At 37.0% G+C, this 25,826-nt stretch overlaps 1 protein-coding gene across 4 annotated transcripts in view; it reads right to left on the reverse strand.

The window, feature by feature from the left end:
- The window catches only part of PPEF1 (protein phosphatase with EF-hand domain 1), a 141,529-nt gene extending 116,270 nt beyond the window's left edge, over nucleotides 1–25,259 (reverse strand). Inside the window, exons 1-4 of one of the 4 annotated variants that reach the window (XM_079122919.1) lie at nucleotides 25,245–25,259; nucleotides 11,273–11,356; nucleotides 8,772–8,872; nucleotides 2,559–2,724 (exon numbers count right to left, since the gene is read on the reverse strand). In XM_079122919.1, coding sequence (XP_078979045.1) covers nucleotides 2,559–2,604 — 46 coding nt within the window. In that variant the 5' untranslated portion in view covers nucleotides 2,605–2,724; nucleotides 8,772–8,872; nucleotides 11,273–11,356; nucleotides 25,245–25,259. Of the gene's footprint in view, nucleotides 1–2,558; nucleotides 2,725–8,771; nucleotides 8,873–8,959; nucleotides 9,097–9,180; nucleotides 9,202–9,317; nucleotides 9,337–11,272; nucleotides 11,357–25,244 lie in introns of those variants that run through there. The other 3 variants (XM_079122922.1, XM_079122921.1, XM_079122920.1) reach the window with 3 other exon arrangements.
- Between the last annotated feature and the right edge of the window lie 567 nt (nucleotides 25,260–25,826).

Here is a 25,826-nt window from a genome sequence, read left to right on the forward strand (position 1 = left end):
TTTGACAAGAGTACCAAGACCATTTTATGAGGAAAGAATAATATTTTCAATAACTGTGCTGGGACAACTGGATATCCACATGCAAAGAATAAAATTTATATCCCTCCCTCACACGTGAAAATTAACTCCAAATGTATCAAAATCCTACAAAACTCTTCAGGGAAAATAAGAGCATAAAACTTCTTGGATTCAGCAATGAACTCTTAGATATGATACCAAAAGCAAACATACACACAAATAATGAACATTCTCAAAATTAAAAACTTTTTTTCCTTTAAAGAACACCATTGGGCTGGGGAGATAGCTCAGTTGGTAGAGTGCTTGTCTCACAAGCACAAGGCCCTGGGTTCGATCCCCAGCACCACAAAAAATTTTTAAAAAATTAAAAAAAAAGAACACCATCAAGAAAGTACAAACAACTTACTGAATGGGAGATCATATATTTGTTAAGGAATTTGTATTCAGAATATATGAAGAGCTCTTACAACAAAATATAAAAACGAATAACAATAACAAATGGGTAAATGATCTGAATAGACATTTACCCAAGGAAGATAAACAAATGGTCAAAAAAACATGAAAAGATGTTCAACATCATTAGTCATTAGGGAAGTACAAACAAAATCAACAATGAAATACTTCATACCCACTAGGATGACTCTAATATAAAGGACAAAAATAAGTGCTGTGAAGGGGGTGGAGAAATTATAACCCTCACTCACTGCTGGTAGGAATGTAGACTGGTGCAGCCACTTGGGGAAACAGTCTAGAAGTTTCTCAAAATGTTAAGCATATAACTACCATGTCCCAGCAATTGGTATATGCCTAAGAAAATTGAAAATATATGTCCACATGATAACTTACATATGAACATTTGTTCATAACAACGTTGTCCAGAATAGTCAAAAAATAGTACCAACCTAATGTCCATCAATTAATGAATGGATTAACATGATGTGGCATATTCATACAATGGAACATTATTTATTAATAAAAAGGAATAAAGTACTGATTCATGCTACAACATGGACAAAGCCAGGCACAAAAGGTCACATAGTGTGTGATTTCACTTACACGAAATGTTCAGAATAAAATTCACGGAGACAGAATGCAGATTGGTGGTTGCCAGTTGTTGAGGGGAGAGGGAAACCAGGAGAAACTGCTTAAAGGATAGGGGTTTTACTTTGGAGTAAAAGAAATGTTTTGCAACTATCTAGGGGTGGTGCAACGTTGTAAATGTACTAAGTGCCACTGGGTTGTTCACTTTATAATGGTTAGTTTTATGTTATGAGTTTCACCTCAGTAAATTATTTAAAAGAAAAAGCAGTCCAAAAATTCTAGCTAACACACTTCTATTTACACATAACATTTCAAAAGGGGAAAAGCATTTCCAAAAGAGCAGAATTTGCTTATTTGCTTTTAGAAGTTAGACTTAACTCTTTTTTTAAAACCTAAGAAATCTGGCTAAATTTAAAGAACTGTGTGTAATCCTAAATGTAAAAAGATAATTACTCTCTCCAACCTCTGCTAATAAATTACAACAAAGGAATTAGTTCTGTTGGAGCTTTTGGAAGGTCTATTTCATGACATGCTTAAAGATTTGTTAGTGCACCTTCCATGTCCCTTCCTACTTTTAGAGATTAACTTGTTAATTCTTTGGCACAAGTTAACTGGGAGGGAGAAAAATATTTGATTCCTAAAGGAAAACTTCCTACACTAATTAGTATAAAACACTCTGCATCTTAAACACTACAGCTTAAACCTGAATAAACTTTCAAAATCAAAATGTGGAATCACAACTGAGAAAACTATAACCTAATAAAGGAATGAAATTTTAAGAGCAAATTATTCATATAATTTCCCAGCTTGTTTTTATTTTAGTTTCTTTGTAGAAGCTATGTCCCTTAAACATTCAAGTGAGTTTCAACTAGATTCCAGTAGCCATAAACAAGCTCCTTAGTAGAAATACAGGAAATATTTGAGCCTGTAATTATATGGGGGAGAGTAAGGGATATCATCTTTTCAGAAAAACACTTTTTTTTTTTTTTTTTGGAAACAGATGATATTGCATTCCCCCAATTCTTCCTAGAATATGGTAAAAACATGAGGCAAATCTCATAAAGTTCTGTGTTGAATAGATATTTTAAAATAATGTGATCATTGAGTTATAAAATCGAATAAAATTCAATGATGCTACTAAACGTCACTAAGGTATGGAGATAGCTATTTTTTAGAGTATTGAAGAAATAGATACAAATTATAGTGCTTTTCTTGTTCCCTGCCACTGAGTTATACATTTTCAACTGAAATTAAATCAAACATAAGGTATCTCTTAGGTAATACTTTATGATACATCATAAATTCAAAATTACATCTTACTACAAGTAGTTTCTCATGTTCCCCCAATATTTTACCTTCAATACAAGTGATGATGCCTTGTACAAAAATCACACAGGGCAGCTCAAGAACCATGGGAGTAAATGAGAAAGCGGGGGAGTGTGAGTCAGGCTCACTGAATCCTTTTCATTCATAAACACAGGAACATTTCCAGCACTCACCTTTCTCAGATTTCTTGTTTTCTGTTGAAGAACTGCTACAACCCATGATTTCTAAATCATATCATGCTTACAAATTCAACTTCCGATTTCAAGATAAGAGTGTGAACAGTCTCTTCCTTGATGTTGTGAGGAGCTGCTCTTAGCTGATCCCCTTCAGTCACAGATACTAATGAGGACGACAGAAGCAGGAAGGAGAGAAAGTACCAGTTAACAACATCAAAGCTAAGGAGCTGCTTGGCAGAATTCATTCTATCCTTCTGAATTGCTATTCATTATGTGATGTGGAAAGTGATCAGACATAATCTGACCCTGATTTATTTTCCAAATCACAACAGTAGCTACTGAGCAGCTATAGATTGTTTTTCTGCTATACACATAAGTTAGAGTTTCCCATGTCTAAATCAAATCTAAACCTGTATAAAATTAAGCATTAATAGCCAGACATGGTAACTAGACCATTCTGTAATCCCAGGTACTCAGGAGGCTGGGGCAGGAGGATGGAAAGTTTTGAGACCAGCCTCAGCAACTCAATAAGACAATCTCAAAATAAAAATATAAAGAAATAAAAAGGGCTAGGGATGTAGCTAAGTGGTAACAGTGAAATGAAAAATTGAACAGTAAGAATATACTATTTTCTAATTGAAATACAGGGAGTGGAATATGGAGGAGCTGATACAATTGTTTTGACTTTAACCTCAAAGTAATTAAATTTATCTGGATTTTTAAAAATACAAATTGGAGGCTGACTATGAGATAAAAACAATATGTTTAAAAATATGACAAAATTAAAATCAAAGTGAATTCTTTGACAATATTTTTCAGAATTGATTAAGGGTACTAGTTTAAAAGAAAGAAACTCAAGACCTCCCCTCCAATTTAGGAATCATAATCTGTGAGAGTGTCTTTTTCCCTTTTTTTTTTTTTTTTTTTTTTTTTGATACTAGGGATTGAACCCAAGGACACTTTACCACTGAGCTATATCCCTAGCCTTTTTTATTTTTATTTTAAGACAGGGTCTCCCTAAATTGCTGAAGCTGACCTCAAACTCAAGGTTCTTCTGCCTCAGCCTCCAGAGTCACTGGGATTACAGGCATGTGCCAACAAGAGCGTCCTTTTAAAATGAGCTCTCCAGGTATTCCTGAGGCCCCTCTGAAGTCTCCCCTTTTGCACACTAGATCTTTCTCATGAGGCTGCTGAATTGGCACTTCCATAATCACTTGATGAGGGTTTTAAACAAAATTTCCCTCTATAGTATACCATCTCATTGCTTTTGGGGGTGATGTTTATTTTGTGATGCTCTGACTCTGAACTTTATCTATTTTTTCTATTACTACTACACTAAAAACTTCAAAATACTCAATTCGACTAAAGAAAGGGAAAAATGAGCAAAATGAGGCTGGAGGCGTAGCGTAGTGGTAGAGTGAATACTTTTATGCCTGACACCCTGAGTTCAATCCCCAGAACCAAAAAATAAAAATAAAAAAGAGGAAAATATTTGAACTATGGGAATATTTTTAAAACAACAATAACCTTAATAAACAGATTTTCTGATCAGAGCTGGGCCTGATTCTTTTACGTATCAAATTAATTAATTCTCCTAAACTGTGAGTTATTTCTAAATTTGATACACATTTCTTTGATGTCTTTCTTATCTACATCATGGATAAAAAATGATAAGGTCAAGTTCAAAGGCACAAGTCTTGTGGCACTCCATTCTAGATCATTCTTCAGGGTAGATCCACTACATTTACACTGTCTGAGCATATTTGTTCAGAAAGAAGAGGAAGAGAAGGAGGAGGAAGGGGAAGAGAAGGAGGAGGAGGAGGAAGAGAGGAAGAAAAAAGGAAATAGGAAGAGAATCAGTTTGGCATGTTTTTTAATACAAGAATCATAGACATTTAAAGGTGGGAAAGATCCTTAAAATTACCTACTATTTATACAAAACACAAGGAAGTAAAGCAATTTGCCTAATGTCATATAGACCTATAGTTGTCAAACTTTGTTGCATATTAGAATCATCCAGGAAGATTTTAAAACTTCCAATGCTCAGCTTGCACTTCATTAAATCAGAATCTCTGGGGGTTTAAAAAATACTGATGCCCAGGTCCCACCCCCAGAGATTCTAATGTAATTGGGATTGGGTGGGGACCGAACATCAAGATGTTGTTACAGGTACCCAGGTGATTCTAAAATACAGCTGAGTTTGATAATCTCTAATAGAGACAATGTTTTATCAAACCTATGATGCTGCCTAGTGATCATTTTTCCAGAAATGCTTTGACTCCATTCATTTGAAACTGAATTTTTCCAGAGTCAGGCTTACAAGTCTCTGGCTTCTGGCATATACTCTTCTCATTTTTGAAAATGGTACAATACTGACTCATTTTCATGCCCAGGAATTTTTCAACAGCCATCTGCAGTACCTAAGAGAACACATCTGCACCTGTACATTCCTTCATCACTGGAGGAAAGGGAGGTTTAAAATTCAGAGTCCAGGTTTTACTGATAATACTCAATTGCAAAAATTATGGGGGCCCAGAAATCTGCATTTAAAGTACAATCTTGGGCTAGGAGTGTAGCTCAGTGGTAGAGCATTTTCCCAGCATGTACAAGGCTCTCAGTTCAATCCCCACCATCAATAAAAATATGTATATATAAATATGTTTGTAAAATAAATTATATACATATATATATATAAAGTACTCCCTTCAGGGGACTTTGATGCAGGCAGTCCCCACATCCCAGTTTGAGAAACACTGACCTCCCACAGTATCTGTATCTACCTTGGGCTTTGCTCCATTCTTACACTCTTTTTTCTTCCCCTTTTTAAGAATCATAAGAGTTGGGCATTGAGTAAGCAACAAATGCTGATTGTATAACAGAAGTGATGTATTTTAATGTCAATTTCCTTTTTCCAGAAAAATAATGTATCTCCAAAGACATCTGTTTCTTAGCTAATTCATTATAAACACACAGAATCCATATACAAAATTCACTAGGAATTTTAAAAGTGTCAAACTTGCATATGTTTCTGTTAGACTGTTAGCACCATGTGTAACTTTCTTTCTAAACACCCCTTGAACTTCTGGCACCTACACAGTGCCTTTCACATAACGCATGTTTGATAAATAGTAAATGGATAAATGAATAAAGAAATAAGTATTTCTAAGCCAGAGTCCATTAGAAAACTAATTGCTAAAAGTCATCATTAGTGTATTATTTTGTGCACATATATGTGCTATTTGATTATACAAAAGCCTTTTATTAGAGCAGAAAATGGATAATGTTTATGCATTCTTTTTTAAGGCAAATTTCCAAATCATGTCAGAAATGATCATTGTTCTTAAATTCTTTGTCTATTAGAAAAAAAATAATTGACTATTAGAACTTTTATATTGTCATGTTATTTGTAAACTGTTTTTCTTTCTTAGGTAACAGGACAGAGAGAGAGAGAGAGAGTTCTTTTTAGTTGTCACCAAAACATGAAAAACATGAGCTGCTTAAGGTGAGGTGTCACTGACCACACCCACATGCTGCCCAACTAGACCTCAAGGCAGAGGGGAGAGGAAAGCACATTTGTGAGCAGTGTTTGTGGTATCTTTGGGAATACTTCTGGCTGACTATGAAGCTGATAAAGATGATTTGGGGATTTTCCATGACTTGGAAAAAAACTAAGCTTCTTCTAATTCCACCCTCTGCCAATATCAAGGAGAGTACTTAGTATAGCAATCAAAGTCTCTGAAGAAGTGATTTCTCCTGCAAGGGGTTCTCAGGCTCAAAAGGTTGATGCCCTGGTCACATAAACCACTGGGGTGGAATGTGGCAAAAAACAGCTTGAAATGTGCCCAATGCTGCTACCCTTTCTGATATATACTAAAGATGATTTTAAAGAGTAAACATTAGTGACTCATCAACATGCGACGTACAATCTGCAAAAGGACAGGCTTCTGCTAAAAGGTTTTTACTATGGGGGAGGGTGCAGGAAGTCCAAGGGTGGAACTGTTTGATGTTTTGTTTCGTCCTAACCACTTTCATTTTCAAAACTGAAAACACAAGGAAAGAACAAAAAAATGGCTCTTGGAGCCAGCCTACTCTTTACCACTGAGCATTCTTGAATTGTAAGCCCAGCCTCCTTCTTATTTATGCTTAACATTATTTTATTTCTAGGTGGATCTCTATACAACACCCACACCTTGGCTTAGCTATACTGACTGTGCATGAGTCTACCTCTGGCAATATTCTAAATGTTAACTAGGCAGTTCCCCATGCCAGAAATTCAGCTTTTCCTAGAGATGTTAACTTTTGTGAGAAATTCCTACTCAAACTCTGGCCCTGAGGAACTCAAATCCAGAATCCACAGTCATTTATCTGGCTCCCCCACCACCACCACTACCACAGTAGGAGTTAAGTAGGCAGTTATAATTCTTTCTCCTTGGATTCTAGACACTAGCATGGAGAATGGACACCTTGTCAGGCTCACTCTTCTAATTTTCTTTGGCATTCATTGGAACAGGTTTTATAGCATGATGTCTGTGGCCTAAATATAATTAAGGGGCACAGGGTGAAGTAGAAGAATCCCTGAAAGACCACACTAAAGAGATCCTTTCTACCACTCCCTTCTACGTACAGAATACTGTAGCATTTGCTTATGTCTAGGGTCTTAAATAAATAAATAAAGGGAGGTATGTAAGACTGGTCATTCTTCCTGGATTTCATCAGATTAAAAGATAGGAAAAGGCAGGAAATTATACCAACCACCAGAAGGTGTCTGTTGGTACTTCCAACATGATTATAATTATGAAGTATCTTGACCTAGTGCCAGGTTTTCCAAAGTGTGTTTGTGTTTGTCTGTTTGTCTACGTGGTTTATTATTCTAAGAATAAGTCAAAAAAAAAAAAAAAAAAAAGCTTCCAAGACAGAAAAAGTAGTGCTTAACAAGTTTTTTTTTTTTTTTTTTTTTTTTTACTGCAGGATTTCTCAGAGCCTTCAATAGATTAATGTGCACTGTGAATCTTTAAGAGCTGATGACTGCTTCCCAAAGAACCTAGGAGGTGACCCTTTTGAGGTAAGCATTTCAAGAACAACTGTTGTTCCCAACTGTCTAATGGTCCAGTGGAGCCTTGGGTTCAGAATGGACTGAAGTTTGAATTCTTAGCTTGTCATGAATTCCTCTGCACCTCAGTTTCCTCCTAAGAGATAAAAGTAAATGCCTTACTGACTTGTACTGAGGACTTAGTGAGGAGTTCAGTGGTGGAAAGAACTGACTTGAACAAAGAGCAGCTCTTCTTAGCAGATAGGTTAGCAGGGGCCATGCATGGGTGGGAAGCCGCTTATGTTTATCCAAGTGGTTTCCTTCAGAATGCTTTGCTTAGGGCCTCCCAGAGACCACACCCCTTGAATGTCTACAGGCTCGGGATAAATGAAGACTCACAAAGAAATGCCCCACCCCCAGAGCTCCAGGATCTAAAATAATGCTATATCAGTAATAGTTAAAATCTGTTTATTAAGGGAATACTATGCACCCAGCCCAGTAGGTGCTTTATATGTCTACAATTCTAGTAAATCTTCATAACAAACCTTCAAGGTAGTATCATCATCCCCATATTACAGATGAAGAAACTCCCTGGCACAGATGATTAGTGGTAAAACTGAGGATTCACCCTATTTAATCATTAAAAAACCAAAAAAGTCTGCCCACTGAAAGGCTAGCTATACCTGACTTGCAGGATCTAGTCTGTGTTACAACTAAATCAATGGAAAGAATTCTTAAGCATTGCAACAAATTCTTTTCCATTTCTTACAGAGAAATGAAAACCCTGTGGTCCTCTATCAAAAGAGGCCACAGGAGCTAAGGAAGACTTCTAAATATGAAGTTGTATAGTGGAGTTTGGATAATACTCCATGAGGGACCTACTTAGGAGGGTTTCTTAAAGTATCCCTTGCCTCATTTTTCAGCTCTTATCCAAGTTATTCCAAATATTAAGTTCATTTGAAATAGGCCACAACCATTCATGTTGCAAAGTCATAAGTACACTTTTTTAAAATGACAACTGATTTACAATCAGCATTTCTGAGAAAAATCATCCTGAGAAATTGCAAAGCAATAAATATATTCCAATGAGTACACATTCCCTCTTCCATTGCCACATGATAAATGTTTATAATGTAGAATACAGCCTGCCCATAATGTCTAATAACAAAAAACCATCTTACCTGAGTCTTTTGCTTGGCCACTGCAGAGATTTTCTTCACTCCAGATGTTTCAGGAGAAACAAAGATGAGAAAAAGGCTTCTCTGTGAGAGAACACAGAGGTCTGAAAGAAAAGAGGTATAATTTTCATATCTCTCTGGAACACCACACACACACACACAAGGGAGAGTTCTTGTTTAAATAAACATACGCATATATAAACAGAGAAATCACTAGAACAGTGCCAGTCTGATTTGACTTTCAGCCTGAAGGCAAGCCCAGAGCCACAGATTCAAGAGAGGCTGAGCTAGCCTGTGAGCTGCAGCTGTCTGCCCCAACCCTGCTCTGTTCCTGGCCTGGAAATAAGGAGATGTGCTCAAGTAATGAGCCGCAATATCAGTGGTCACATGATTGCTTCCAAGGGGACCATACTCTGTCCAGGCAGGACCAGGCTGCTGTTTGCAGAAATAACACATCAGTACAAGTAGAAAAGAGAAATTCAGTAAATAAGAGCAGAAAAGCATTCTTTAGGTCAACAGAAGATGATTTTTAGAAAACACTGCAATAACCTGGGTACAATTACGAGAAGGAAGTGGGAAAATGAAACATTCTTCCTTGGGACTAGAAAGACAAACATTTAAGGGAGTTGCAGTTAGAGTGCTGCAAACTAGTTCATATGACATGTGTATTTGTCCAGCTGTTCAATTAGCTTCTTGTTGAAGAACCTACTGATGAAAGGGAGATTCACCTCCCTTCATTGGCAGAAAGGAAAATAAAAGTTGTCCTGTAGTTCTGCCAAATTTCAGAAAGAAGGGGAAGATACATTTGAAAACTCAAAGTGCTGAATTCAGTAATGGATGCCAACAGCCACAATTCAGCTATCTATTGAGGCAATTCAGGGATGGGCTTGTTCCCAGTCTCATGCCAACTGTAGCCACGCTGCTATCAATTTTCCTCCCAAATTTCCTAGCTGCTTACACAGTATATGCATTTTCAAGCTTACTGTCCTCAGGCTTCACCAACCAGAATTTACAGGACTCCAGCCATGACCATTTCATAACCCCACCCAAGCTGCTCTTTAGCCCAATGTCTTTCTGCAATTGACAGCCACAGAAGGGCTAGCAAAATGGTTACCTAGTTTGCTACTTAATCTAATGGAGTCCCTTTAAAATAACTGGAAAGGAGGCTTTGGGCTTCTGTACTTCATTAGCATATTAAGTATTATCAGAGGGCCTCATCATGAGGCAATACAACCGTTCCATGGCAGGGACACCAAGACTAGGATCTGATGAGGTTGCCACATACTTTGTAAATGATAGCATAATTACCCAGGCCTCTGAAAAAATAGTGAACAATGTAGCTCTATGGCTGCATTTCCAGCCAAACGCATGTTCAACTCACAGTGATTAAATGACGGGCTATGTCTAGATGCAGTTGTTCAAATGTCACCTTCTCTATGTGAAGCCTTTCCTGAATCACCAAAGGGGAATTAGTCATTCCGTCTCCTGGTTCACAAAGCCATGCATGTGTCCAATTATAGAGACTCCCAAAATATGCTGTAATTTGCCCTTTTACATGTGAAATCCTAAAAGGAAAGAATTCATTCCATTCCTCTTGGCATCCCCAGAACCAGATGCAGAAGATCACCAAATATTTGTTTAATCACAGAAAGAAAAGAGAGGAAGGAAATAACTTGGGATTTAGGTGATTTTTTAAAAAATATTTTTTTTAGTTGTAGACAGACACAATACCCTTATCCTATTTTTATGTGGTGCTGAGGATCGAACCCAGTACCTCACACATGCGAAGCAAGCACTCTACCACTGAGCCACAACCCCAGCCCGTAGGTGATTATTTTAATGATCGATTTCTGGACTATGAATTATATTAGCTGTGCCCTTGATACAATTTGCTTAAAATTTAGAATCTGGTCAGGTGTGATGGTGCACACCTAAAATCCCAGCTATTCAGGAGGCTGAGGCAAATCACAAGTTCACAAGATCAAAAGATCACAAGTTTGAGGCCAGCCCGGCTAACTTAGTGAGACTCTATCTCAAAATAAAAAATAAAAAGGGGCTAGTGACGTGGCTCAGTGATAGAGTGAGTGCACTTGGGTTAAAAAAAAAAAAAAAAAAAAAAAAACTTAGAATCTGCTTTAAATGAACAGCTTTACTTTTTTCTATTATACAAAGAATACTGAAACATTACTTTGAGTAACACATTGGGAGTCCTACAGCCAGCCTCCAATTGCTAAATGAACCAACACTGATATATGAACAAATAACAATAATGCTAATAACACTGATTGAGCCTTTACCATGTTCTAGACACTTATTAATGTGATATGTTAATCTTAGTTAATCCACATACCAGCCTATGAAGTATACATTACTCACACACTAGGAACTATAGGCCTATGTCAAACAGCAAATGAAAGACAGAGCTGTGATTTGAACCCAGCATTTTGACTCTAAAACACCTACTTATGATAACTATACTATACTGTCTGGGTCTGGGTCAGCACCTTGTATATTTGCAAAATTGAGGTTTTTGATTCTTAGATGCTCTTTGACTTTCGTGTAGTTAAGCAGGAATGTGTTCTCCCAATCTGAAAAGAAGAAAAAATAGGCAAAATCATATTAACAATTCTAAACCTACTCATTAATAACAAATTTGTTCCCCTAACAGTCAAGATGCATCAGTATATCTCTCAATGGGCATATCATCACATGAAAACAGCTGACAGGAAAGGTAAGAGGCCAATTCCCCCCTGGAAAAGGCCATGGTAATACCAAATCATCCTTGACTAAGATGCCTTATGCTCTTCTGTTCAACAAATGTTCACTGAGCTGTGCTGAGGGAAGGGACACATGACTGGGTGGGGCAAACGTGGAGGTAAATAAGAAATAGTGAGAGAGATCCAAGATGGCAGACTAGAGGAAGGCTGTGTTTCTTGTTGTTCCATAACTCAGGTTTCAAGCAGATGAAAATCTGTTTCTCTGTGAGACAGTCTTTGCTGCTCATTGATCCTCTATTGTTTACCCCATTTGTCCACTTCAATCATCCACAGTCTGCCAGCATATCAACTACTTTTTGAGTGCAGACTGCTCACTGACTGCTGCCTATCATCCACCATTTGCCTGTTTGCCTGACTCTTGCCTGCCCATCACCTGCCTTTCACCTACCCATCACCCACAGCCTGAAGTCCACCTGCCAATCGTCGACCAGTAGGCTATGCAGACCACCTGCAGACCACCAGTGGATTGCCAGCTACCTGCTGTTGCCAGGAAGTCCACTGTCACAGTACCCACAGGTTTGGTTACATGTGGCTGCTGCCATTTTTAGACAACAGACAGGACCTGCAGGATCCCTGGCCCGACTGACCACACCCCGCCTCCAGGATCCCTGGCCCGACCAACTGCATCCCACAGACTCAGCGCCCATGTCCCACACTTCAACTCCCCATTTGCCAACACATTTAGAAGTCAGTGCAGCCATCTTGGATTATCCTGGAAGCAGAAGCTGCCATCTTTAGGTGGGGCCAATCCCATCCTGAGAGTCAATGCTGGAGACTCATTGACAGGTACCTCTCATGCAACAGGCTACTAAAGACTGGGAGGTTTGAATAGTATATGACTGTTATAGTGAAGATTTTGTTTTTCTCCTTTTTGGAAATTTTTAAGTTTTTATTTCTTTATTTTTCTCACTCTATTTTCTTTTTGTTTACCTGTTTCCTCAGAGTCTCTTTCTCCCTTTTCTCATGCTAATAAGCAACTTCTTTTGATTCCACTTTCAGTATTCCTACGATCTAGTACTTCTATATACTCTTTTCTTATCCCATTAACAGTTATATCCTACACCCCTCCCCATCCTCTTTGTCCACCATTAGAAACTGTAGAACTCATCGCAAATCTATTTGTTATACTGTAGTTAATAATTGAACTCATCCTCTCTGTTTATTATGATAATATTGTTAATGTCTTCATAGGTGCTATTTGGTTTAAGACTGCATATTGTCCATGCTGGATGCTGCTAATATTGATCTCCCCCTTAAAGAAGAGGTTTTAGAAACCTGCAGGGTCACTATAAGCCTATAGGGAGGAAACTGCAATACCCCAAATCTGCAGTGCTAGAGGGGAAGATACATGAACAACATGAAAAAACAAGGGAAGAAAATGTTCCAAACAAACCAAGATTCTATATTAGTAGAATCCAATGACAGGTGGGGAGGGTGGGGAATGAGAGAAGAATGGAGGAACTTTAGATTATATAGAAGGAAATGAGAGGGACGGGGTATGAAAAATCATGGAATGAGACAGACATCATTACCCTACGTACACATATGATTACACGAATGGTACGAATCTACATCGTGTACAACCATAGAAATGAAATGATGTACCCCATTTATAAAAAAAAAAAAAAATAAGAATCCAATGACAGCATGATAGAAGAAATATCAGAAAAGGAGTTCAGATTATACATAATTAAAATAATTTGTGAAGCAAAGGATGAGGTAAGAGAGCAAAAGCAGGTAATGAACAATCACTCCAATAAACAGTTAAAAGAGCAACTGCAGGAAGCAAAAGATCATTTCAACAAAGAGATAGAGATTCTTAAAAAAAAAAAGAAAAGAAATCTTTGAAATGAAGGAAACAATAAACCAAATAAAAACTCAATGGAAAGCATCACCAATAGACTAGATCACTTGGAAGACAGAACCTCAGACAATGAAGACAAAATATTTAATCTTGAAAACAAAGTTGACCAGACAGAGAAGATGGTAAGAAATCATGAACAGAAAATACAAGAATTATGGGATATCATGAAAAGACCAAATTTAAGAATTATCAGGATTGAGGAAGGCACAGAGATATAAACCAAAGGAATGAACAACCTATTCAATGAAATAATGTCAGAAAATTTCCCAAACCTGAAGAATGAAATGGAAGATCAACTACAAGAGGCTTATAGAACACCAAATGCACAAAATCACAACAGATCCACACCAAGGCACATTATAATGAAAATGCCTAACATCCAAGATAAAGATAGAATTTTAAAGGCTATGAAAGAAAAGCATCAGATTACATATAGGGGGAAACCAATACAGATATCAGCAGATTTCTCAGTCCAGACCCTAAAAGCTAAACAGGCCTGAAACAACATATTTCAAGCTCTGAAAGAACATGGTTGCCAACCAAGAATCTTATACCTAGCAAAATTAACCTTTCTTTGAAGATGAAATAAAATCCTTCCATGATAAAAGTTAAAAGAATTTGCAAATAGAAAGCCTATGCTACAGAACATTCTCAGCAAAATATTCCATGAGGAGGAAATGAAAAGCAACAATGTAGGTCAGCAAAGGGAGGAACTATCCTAAAGGAAAAGTCAACCAAAGGAGAAACCAAGTCAAGTTCAAAACAAAAAATAAGTGAAAATGACTGAGAATACAAATCATATCTCAATAATAATCCTGAATGTTAATGGCCTAAACCCATCACTCAAAAGACATAGACTGGAAGATTGGATTAAAAAGCAAGACCCAACAATATGCTGCCTTCAAGAGACTCATCTCATAGAAAAAGACATCCACGGACTAATGGTGAAAGGATGGGAAAAAACATACCACACACATGGACTCAGAAAAAAAACAGGGGTTTCCATCCTTATATCAGATAAAGTGGGCTTCAAGCTGAAGTTAGTCAGAAGGGATAAAGAAAGATATTTCATACTGCTTAAGGGAAACATAAATCAGGAAGATATAACAATCATAAATATTTATGCCCCAAACAACCATGCATCCATGTATGTCAAACAAATCCGTCTCAATTCCAGGAATCAAATAGACCACAACACAATACTTCTGTGTGACTTTAACACACCGCTGTCAGAATGCATGAGAAAATGCTTTCCCCTCCAGAGTCCTATCAGTAGAGTATGTTAGCTAACTTTGGATTTTTGCCAATGGAGAGAAAGAAAATGGTCTTTCATCTGCAGTTTTAATTTACATTTCTCTTTTTTAATGAGTGAAGTTAACTATCTTGTTGTTTATTAATAGCAAATTTTTATTTCCTTTTTCTATGTTTCAAAAGGGTTATGATTTTGTCAATTTACATGTTAGGAAAGATAGCTCTTTGTGATATGAGCCGTGAATATCTCCATTAGTTGCCTTTTTTTAAAAGTTTGTTTATGATATTTCTTTCCATAAAAATTTGATTTTTATGTAACAAAAAGTACATAACAGTGAAATAATTTATGACTTGGGGATTTTGAGTCATGAAAGGTTAGATAGTTCTTGCTAACTCCAGATTTGTAAAGAAAAAATTTTCAATGCAAATGAAATTTCAATTTTTTCTCTTATTTTTTAATGGTTGTGTTATTTTAAAAATATCTTTGGTATATATGGAATTTATCATAGTATATGAGGTAAGGCAGGGATATTACTTCACTTATCCCTATAACATTTATTGACTACTTGTTTTTCCCAGGGATTTAAGATGATATTCTCTTTATACATTCAATTTCTATATGTATCTGTGTACTTACATCTGGGCATTCTGTTTTGCTAATAAAACAGTGTGATACTCTTAAATTATTTAGGCTTCTAAAAATGACTTAATGTGTTTTAGTGCCGATACCACTTCTGGTTTTTTTTTTTTTTTTTTTTCACTAAATTTAGCATCAGGTGATATAGCTTAAAACTTAAGTTTTCATTGTGATTTTGTTAAATTTACAAATTAATTTACACAATAATATGGTCCTTCTATTTGTAGAAAGGCTATTTTTTGTATTTCAATGGTATTTTTTTTGTGTGTGTGTGCTGGGGATTGAACCCAGGGCCTTGTGCATGCAAGGCAGGCACTCTACCAACTGAGCTATATCCCCAGCCCCTTCAATGGTATTTTTATTTTTAATAGTCTCACATTTCTATTGACAAACATTAATATATTTTTTGTTACTATTATATATGAAATTTTTTCTTCCATTAAATCTTCTAAAAGATTAAAAAATCAGGGCTGGGGAGATAGCTCAGCTGGTAGAGTGCTTGCCTTGCAAGCACAAGGCAATGAGTTCGATCCCCAGTACCGCAAAAAAAAAAAAAAAAAAAAAAAGATAAAAAAATCAGAAATAGTAATAAATTACAAATTAAAATCTATTTAATCTAAAATAGTCTAACCTATTAGACTATAAGCTCCAGGTACCCATAATAGTGCCTGGCACTATTATAAGAAATATTTATTACATGAATAAATAAAACCAAAATAGTAATAGGACAAGTGGAGAACACTATGTGAGCAGAGAAAAAGCCCCATTCCAGAAAGGGGAATGACAGAAGGCTTGCTAGCAAAGTGACCCACAAACCTTATGGTTGGGGGCTGGGGTTGTGGCTCAGTGGTGGAGTACTTACCTAACACTTGTAAGGCACTGGGTTGGATCCTCAGCACCAATAAAAATAAATAAATAAAATAAAGGTATGGTGTCCATCTACAACTCAAAGTATTTTTTAAAAAACCTTATGATTGAACTGACATTATCCAGAAGAAAAGAGATGTGGAAAGAAGGTATTCTCATGAATATACATATTCTACAGTACTTAACAAAGATATGAAGCAAGAGTAGAACTAAAAATCAGAATGAACTGCATCCCAAATGATCATGCTACAATTACAGTGGGTAGAGAAAGATGCCTGTCAAGAATGAAAAATGGCTGCCTGCCCTTTCCACCTCTGCAGGCTTACTCTTCCTTTGCTGCCTCCCTTTTCTATTCCCACTTTGCCACTCCTTTGTCTTCATCTTCCAAATAAACTTCTTGCCCTCTAATGCTTGCTTCAGGCTCTGCTACTGAGGGAACCCAAACCAGGATACTTGATTAGTCCATGTAGTAAGAAATTATAGAAAGAGAGGGGTTCAGAGAAGTCTGGCTACCTCATAAGGGGAAGAGACCATACTGTAGGCAAAGTTCTCCTATTTCACAAGCTTCCTGGAACTGGCCACAATTCCAGTTTCTGCCAAGGCGAAGTACTTCTAATGGACAGCTCCTAGTATTGATCATGACACACCCTGAGAAGTATGCTAGAATCTAGACACAGTAGCCAAATTGGAGAATAGACTGAGATAACAGCAATATGCAGTTATACTTGACAGGAGTTACTTAAGGGGTCTGCCCATTCGTGGCACCTGGTAACTGAATGCCCAAAGCACCAGACAGGACTGGTCTCCCAGCTATGGCAACTTTCATCTAGCCTTCCAGTGCTGAAGTCAATGGTAAACAATGACAACAAATCACTACTTCCTAAATTCTGGTAGTCTCCAAAATTGGGCAGCAGATGTGCAGAGATCTATAGGGGAGCAGAAAACATTAGAACTTATATTTTTATGTTTTATTATTCTTATCAATTTCTCTATTTCTAATGTATATTTAATCATGTACACAATATATGAGTTCAGTAGAATTTGCTGAACTCAAATAAATATGCTTATACCAAGGGTCCATTCTCAAAAAAGTTTTACTGTGAGGAGTTCATGGTCCAAAAATTTCAAAGAACCCTGATTTAAAGAGACCATTTCCTTTGAAAGAGAAGAAAGGAATACCAAGTAATTTTACATTTAAATAAATAGAAAAGATCAGGCAAATCTCCAAGGATAAGGTCTAAGTATTGAAAAATCACATTAAGTAAGAGATAAGAGAGGCCAGATTTGGCAAATCATAGGAAGTCATTAAGAGAAATCAAAGATAGGTTATGAGTCACTATCAGATGGAAGAAATTTATAAAGGTCAGTACTGGCCAGAAGTATTTGTTGGAGTCCCCTGGTCAGCAGACACAGTAACAGGATGAAATAGCTGTCATGATTTGAAGTGTAGAAATTCAGTTTTGAAAGGCTTCTTCTTAGATACAAAAGTGAAACCTTTCTTTGTTGTGATTTAATAAATAAAAGATTAATAGATATCAAAATTTTAATTCTGACCATTTCATCTAACCCTTGGTTCTAGATGGCTTGTATTTTAAGAAATAATTTCACCTTAAATTAACACCAGATGTTCATAAATCAATTTTAAAAAGCTTCCCAGTGGGCTGGAGGTATAGCTCAGTGGTAGAGCACTTGACTAACATGTTCTAAACCATGGGTTTCATCCAGAGGGTTTCAGTCTGGATAAAACAGAATAAGAACATTCTGCCCACCCAACCCTATTTCTTTCATAGAATGATGCTATCAACCCAGGCAGAATCCATGAAGCAACTATTTGAGGACTGTAGCAGGCAGACTCTAAGATGCCCCCAATAATCCCCACATCTCCTGATCAATTCACATCCTATGTGATCCCCCTTCCCTTGAATGTGGGCTGAACCTAGTGACTTGCTTCTATTCAATAGAATATGATGATGGTGTTGGGATGTCACTTCTATGACAGGATTTTAAAAGATTATGATTTTCCTTCTTCCTAGTAGACTCTACTGCCTTTGCAGCTTGAATGTTTTACAGGAAGTAAACTGCCATGTTTGAGGGGCCCATGAAGACTGGGGAAGTCTATGCTCAAAAGCCAACAAGGACATAATTAAGGCCCTCGGTCAAACAAGTTATGAGGGACTGAATCCTACTAACAACCACATGAGCTTGCAAGTGAACCCTTCCCAGTCAAGCCTTCAGGTGGGCTATAGCACAGCCAACTCCCTTAACTGTAGCAGCTCACAACAGATCCTAAAGAAGGCCCAAGCAAACTAGGCCTGGGTTCCTGCCCCACAGAAACCATGAGAGCATTAAAATATATTGTTTAAAGTCACTAAAAGTTTTGTTAATCTATTACATAGCAATAAATAAATAACATGAGGGCTATGGTGGGAGCTCAGTGGTAGAGCACTTGCCTAGCACATGTGAGGTACTGCGTTCAATCCTCAGCACCACATAAAATAAATAATAGTATTGTGTCTATCTACAATTAAAAAATAAATAAAAATAAATAATATGAGGACTCCAAAAAGTAAACAGTAGAAGGTAGAGTAAGAGAACATCAGCGTTTGAAGTACTGCTGAAGTGGAAGTGAGTTTACCTTTTTTTTCCCCCTTAGTTCAAGGAAGCAGAAATTCAAATTAGAACCACAATAAGATATCACTATTCACCTACAGCATGCTTAAATTAAGAAAAAAATACTAATAATACCCAGTGCTGGATAGAATGGGAAGCAACTAGAAATCTAATACCTTGCTGACAGAAATACAAAGTGGTACAGCTTCTCTGAAAAAGAGTTCAATAGTTTCTTATAAAGTTGAACATATATTTACCATATGACAGCAATTCTACTCCTGGATAGTTACTCCAGAGAAATGAAATTCTCTGTTTACACAAAAGCCTATATACAGGTTCATAGGGTAAATACAGAAAACAGTCCAAATGTCCTTCAATGAGTGAATGGACACATAAACTGTGGGACATTCATATAACGAAATACTATATAGCAATAAAATAAATGAACTGTTGATACACACAGCCTGGATCTCAAAGGCATTATGCCAAGTGAAAGAAGCCATGCTTAAAAGATGTTTATCTGAAGATGCACTTTTTTTTTCTGGTGGTGCTGGGGATTGAACCCAAGGCCTTGTGCCTACCAACTGAGCTATATCCCTAGCCCCTTAGGTTAGATATTTATATGACATTCTCAAAAAAGACAAAACTGATTGGTCAAAGGTTTATAGTTGAGGGAGGAGGGAGGATAATATCTGATTATGGTAATAGTTACACTAATCTGTTAAAATTCACAGAACTATAATATAACAACAATTGTTTTGTATACTAATTTTAAAGTGGTTTTTTTGTTTGTTTGTTTTTAACTTCATAGAGGTAGCTCTGGTTTAGTGTCTTTAGGTCTATAGATGCTAGAATCCCCATAGGCTGACTTTGACTGTGAATGGCTTTCCTAAATCACAACCAGGAGCAGTATCTTCTGCTATAAACTCAGAGGACTAAGGAAAACACTTGCTCTTTCCTCTGTCTTCTGTTTTAGTTTTCTATCCATGGGCAAAATGCAGAAACAGAGATCCCAGTCAGAAGATGCAGCCCATCCATTCTTTACTCAACAGATGTTTGCTGAGCATGTTCCAACTATAAGGCAAGGAGATAATGATGAATAATTACAATTCATTTCCCTACCAGGTTCACAGTATGATGAAGGACACAGGCATATACACAAATAATTTTAAGACAGAAGGTACAGACACAGAGATATGCCCACGTACTACTGAAGTCCAGAAAAAAAATTAGCATTACCTAAGAAAACCAGGAAATATTTCTTAAGGCATAAAAGGCAAAGAAAGTCATCCCAGGAAACATGAGACCATTTTGTATTTGAGTAATGCTTCCTGAAATGGGGGACAGAGGGTATATAGAGCAGAGGTTAGAGATATAAACCTGTGGGGGCAGGTTAATGCCAACTGTGAATGTTCATATAAATCACAACAAAGAATTTGGACTTTAACCTATCAGTCAGGGAAGGTAATTTCAAAATGCTTAATGGGCTGGGGCAGATAAAGGAAATGAAAAAAAGCAGACTGGGTAGAAACTATGGGACACTACGGAGTTTTTGTCTAAATGAGACAGCTGCTACTTAATGGTAGCTCTCTCAGTCTGCCATCCAGAGATCCTGGCCCAGTGTTGCCTGATATAATCTTTCAAGAGAAGCTAAACATGTTTTATGTATGATCTTATTTTTAAATGTTTGCAAGAATATATTTCAGCAAATTTAAGATGCCATCGATTACAGGGTACATCACTATTTTATATACTAGAAAGAAAATAACCACCACTAATCAAACTGTGACACTGTCAATTTTAAGATATATCTTCCAATCAGAAATGCTAAAATGTGGGAGGGAAAATGTGCATCTTAGAATCAATGAAATATAGTAACTCTCATTTTCTCAAAACACTGCATGGATTCAGTATGAGGCTACCAGATTGCAAACTCTGTTTAAGTCAAAGGAAGCCTGAGGGTAATCTGATTAGATTCAAGCTGTAGTAAATTCTCTTTGGGGTTGTCTGGTGATAAATTGAGAAAAAGCTGGCAATAGAAGACTAATGGGTGTCTCCCACTATAATCGAGGTGATAGATGGTAAGAGCTGAATTAAAGCCAGAGCAGTGGGGATGAAGAGGGAGGAACCAAATATCAAATAATTTTATGTAATAACCTCTATAAGTCTCAGATTGGGCATGGGGAGTGAGGGAGACATTGTCATTAAGGAGGATTCCAAGGTTTCTAATTCAAAAGAACAGATGGATTCATTGTTTATTCAATAGTACTTACTGGGTATCTACCGTGTTCCAGGAACTCTGCTAGGTGCTGGGTGTACAGTGGTGGACCAGACAGAGATGGTCCCTGCCTTCTTGTAGTTAACAGTTTAGGAGGTAATGCCATTGATTGCAGTATGGTATTAAAGAGTAAAAGAGTTGCACACAAAGAGAGAAAATCATGTTTATGGTAGAGAAAAATAACAAGTCCAGTTAGGGGTGTGCTAGATTGGAGTGCCTGTGAAACCTCTATTGAAATGTCTCATAGGCAGTAGAAGCCTGGGTTTATAGCCCAGGAAATAAATCAGGTCTGGAGAGTCAGATTAAGGAAGCCATCAAGTTACCAATAATAGCTGAAGTGATAAGAGAAGATAAAACAGCCAGGGAGAGCTCAGAGGGTAAGAAGGCCAGAGAAGCAAAAGCAGAACATTGGAGAATAGAGACATTAAAGATAATGAGAAGAGGAAGGAGCAAACAATGAGGCCAACAAAGAAGCAATTTGGAAAGTAAGAGGCTGAGGAGAAAGGGGATCTTTAAATCAAGGGAGACTCTCATTACCATGTAATCCACATCTACCTTTACCTATAATTCTGCACAAAAGTAATTTATTTTGGCAATGTACATTCAGATTTTCAGTCTATGGGTATTTTATATGAACTCCAAATAGGTTTATCAGAACTCCTCCTTATTTAGAGAGCTGTGATATTTTAAGTATTGCCACAATCTGTTCCTTTATTTTGTAAGCACTTGCGTTTTATATGTATCTCAGTTTGACATCTAGCATATAAGTCAATGTCAAAGTGATAGTAATTCCTTATTTCTTTCTGCATGAGCTATAGCCTACCATTCCAAGACAAAAGTAAAACAAAGAATATATGTTGATGCAAGACCTCTCATGTCAAAGTACTGGGCACTGGGCAAAATGGATCTAGGCACAGATAACAGAGAAGTCACATTGTAAGACCATCATGAGGTTCTTGGCCCAAAGCCCTATTAACAGGTGATATGTAAAGATACACTGGTCCTTCAGACTTATCCAGAAAGGCCCTCAGAATTCTCCAATTTATAGGAGAGGAAAACCAGGTCTAGAGTAGTTAGGTGGCCTCCCCAAAATTAGTCTTGTGACTTGGTGGCCAGTACTCTTCATTACGTCAAGATGGTCTGACTCTATCCTGTACATATACATTAAAGTATAATAAATTTCATACATAAAACAAAGTCCACAGGAATTGGGCCAAACAACAAACCAAACAGAGGAGGCAAGTTAACTTTCAACCTTATAGTCTCATGAGCTCACTCACTGAATCTAGTCCATTAAGTGCTCTTACCCTTCCCTCTAGGTTTTATCAGTTCCACAGGCTGAGGGAAAAGAGACTCCTAGATCTTCATTTTGCTGGTTGTTGAATCTTTCAGCCTGACCTGCAGGCTCAGGACACAATCCATCGTCACCCTTATAGGTCTTACTTACAGAGGTTTCCTTAGCTTCATCTGGAGTCTTTCAGAGGTAGATTCTAGAATGACTCTTTAATAGGTTGTCTTGGCAACAACAATGTAAGTTCCAAGTATGAGAGCACCTGCTATTTGAAGGTGGGCAACACAACCCCAATGAGATAACCACTTCTTACTTATTAAAAGGTAGATTCTAGGTGCTTCAGGCTTTCTTTTGGCCACAACTGCCTCCCTGTCAACTATTTGTGTGTTCATGAACATAGAAAATAAAGAACAATTTGTTTCTTAGAAGAATGTCAAAACTGTTAGCTAAAATGAGGGCTAGGAAAGATTCATGGCTTTCTTTTCAAAATCTTTTTTACTACTGTAAAGTAATAAGCTTATGGTGAAGTCTTTGGGAAAGTTTTTAAACCATTTTCTCTAGAGCACTTATTCTTGTCTTGGTTTCATTCAACAAATATCTTTTGAGCATCTATTGTATGTTGGGTACTGCTCTATACCCTGGGGATACACCAATTAATAAAACTGACAAGTTCCTTCCCTCTTGAAATTTACAGCCTGGTAGGGAGTGTGTGTGTGTGTGTGTGTGTGTGTGTGTGTGTGTATGTGTGTGTGTATTAAATGATCATAAAAATAAATGTGAAATTATAAAGGACAAGCATGTGTATTGTGGGAGATTAAGTCAGAAAATCAAGCAAAGAGTTCTCTGAGGAAGTTCTCTTTAAACCTGACATATGGAGGATGAACAGGGATTAATTAGGTGAAGGTGTTGACAGAAGGATGGAGTCAAGTACACACTTACGTTTATACTTCTGACCTGGAGTAAATAAATGGAATCTATGATTTGGAGTCTTTCAAAGGAGAATCTAGGTTTAATAAGGTCTTAATTTACTGAAGTTGAAGTTCTTGTTTTTACCATTATTCAAATAGTACACAATCTTAGCCAGGTATGGTGGTATATGCCTTTAATCCCAGTGACTCAGGAGGCTGAGGCAGGAGGATGACACGTTAGAGGCCAGACTCAGGAATTTAGGCAGGTCCTAAGCAACTTAGTGAGACCCTGTCTCAAAATTTAAAAAAATAGGGACTGGGGATGTAGCTCAGTGGGACACTCCTAGTTTTAAACCCCAATACCATAAACCAAAAAAAAGTACACAATCTGTGAGTCTTTTATAACTCATTTACATGAAACTCTCTTAAAAAGTACTTTTTACACTTGAATGTGCTTATAAATCATAGAATCCCAGGCCCAATTCTTATAGGTTCTGATCAGTAGGTCTGGAGTTGGGCCTGGGACTTTATATTTAGCTCCCAAGTGATGTGAAACACACTTTGGCACTCCTCTACAACCTAGTACCAGTTTTCATTTTGTTTAATCTTTTTCAATTCATTCTTCCATGACTGTTTTTGTTTTTTGTTTTGTTTTGGTTTTTTTTGTCAGAGTCAAACATTAAATCCAGGAGCACTCTACCACTGAGCTATATCCCTAGACTTGTTTCATGAATTTTGAAGTCAAACTATATTCTACAATGTTCTTATGATTTTTACAGTCTACACTCAGTAGTATCAGTAAAACAAAAGAATGTTGTGATATACAAATAAAGCAAGGCCATAAGCTAAAGCTTTCAAATATTTGGAAAGAATGAGAAAAATAACTATTATAAGCAAACTGAGGTATCAGTAATAAAGCAAAATGTCACTAATTTACCCCAGTGAGGTGAACTGTTATTCTTACTCAGCAAAAAGGCCAATTTACAAAAAGAAAATTAATATAAATTAATCTGAAGTAACTTGTGACAATAAATTTTTATGTTTAATGACTCTTTAACAAGTCAATAACAGCTATTTGTAATTAATGCTTTCATTTTCTGATAAAGCTCCGGATTTTATATTATGTGAGATAAAAATCACCTCCCTTTCAAATCTGTACTACTGAACACAACTTCTATTGAATTGCCATGTTCCTGCTGGTGTGGCTACTTAAAAAGAACACTATGGAAACAAGTTGGTTAGAGATCCAAGATTTTTCTGGATTATTTTTCTTGAGAATGATAACACAGGAAGATGAAAGGATAAGCCTGAGACATGGATAGCAAGGTGAAGCTGCTTATTTTCTGGCTTTATATCATGTAGAATAAAAAAAAATCCTCCATGTTAAGCACCTGCTATTTCATTTATTTTATTATATGCAGCCAAACACATTCTCTAACCAATATACTTGTAAAGGGGTTTGAATGGTGCATGGCTCACAGTATTCAGTACATGTTAGTAGTAGTAGTTGTTGTTATTTTGGCCAACATTCTGCTTGCTAACCAGGTTGCCAGCAAATATTCCCTAAACTTCCTTGTAATAAACCTCAATTTTCCTTTTTGTAATTAACCATCTCTAAATTTTCAAGCATATGTTTTGCATGGGACTGACACCATCCCCGACTCTAAGCGTGGACCCTGATTGACTTAAGCCAATTAGCATAGCGCACTTCCCAAGTAACAATGATTGTTCAGGAACGGGTACATCCTCTTCTAGCAAAAGAACACCTGAGGGGCATGTAGCCAAAGGCAGACAAAGTGAGTGAATCTCAGGGCTCCTGAAGAGAGCACTGGGAAAGAGATTCACCTGTCTCCCTGAGTATGGTGCTGTAAGCAACACTGTCCCTATGAGGAGAGCCTATCTAGAAGGTGAACTTGATACACAGAGAAGGCAAACAGAGATCAGGAAAATGGAGCTGAAGCTTTCTATCATAAATCTCTGAATCGAATCTTACCTTGGGAATTTTCAAGCCAGATTTCTTTGAAACTAATTTTGTTAACTCAATTTGAGTGGGATCTTCCGTCACTTGCAACCACAAGTTTCCTTCTGATACTGTTAAATGAAACAATAGATAATTTTAAGAAATGGACCACCTAGAGGGGAACTTTCAAAACCCTAGTCTAGCACATCTTTTTAATAAAGTCTATAGTCAAACACAATATAAATTCATACCAAAATCATCTTTCCAAAAAAATAAAACAGCAATAACAGTGGTGTATGCCTGCAATTCCAGTAACTCAGGAGCCTGATGCAAGATCACAAGTTTGAGGCCAGCCTCAGCACCTTAGCAAAACACTGTCTCTAAATAAAATGTAAAAAGGGCTGGGGATGTCTCCCAGTGGCAAAGCATCCCTGAGTTCAATCCCCAGTACCAAAAAAAAAAAAAAAAAAAAAAAAAAGACAGAAAAAAAAAAAAAGCAATATAAACCACAACAAATTTGCAATTGTGTGAATGCATTCAAATTTCTGTTCCAAAAAAAAAAAGTCGACAAGTTCAAAGTGTTTTGTTTTTTTGTAAACATGTCCTGGAGAACTC

This window comes from Sciurus vulgaris (assembly GCF_902686455.1).
Source record: "Sciurus vulgaris genome assembly, chromosome: X".
In the NCBI taxonomy this organism is placed as follows: Eukaryota; Metazoa; Chordata; class Mammalia; order Rodentia; family Sciuridae; genus Sciurus; species Sciurus vulgaris.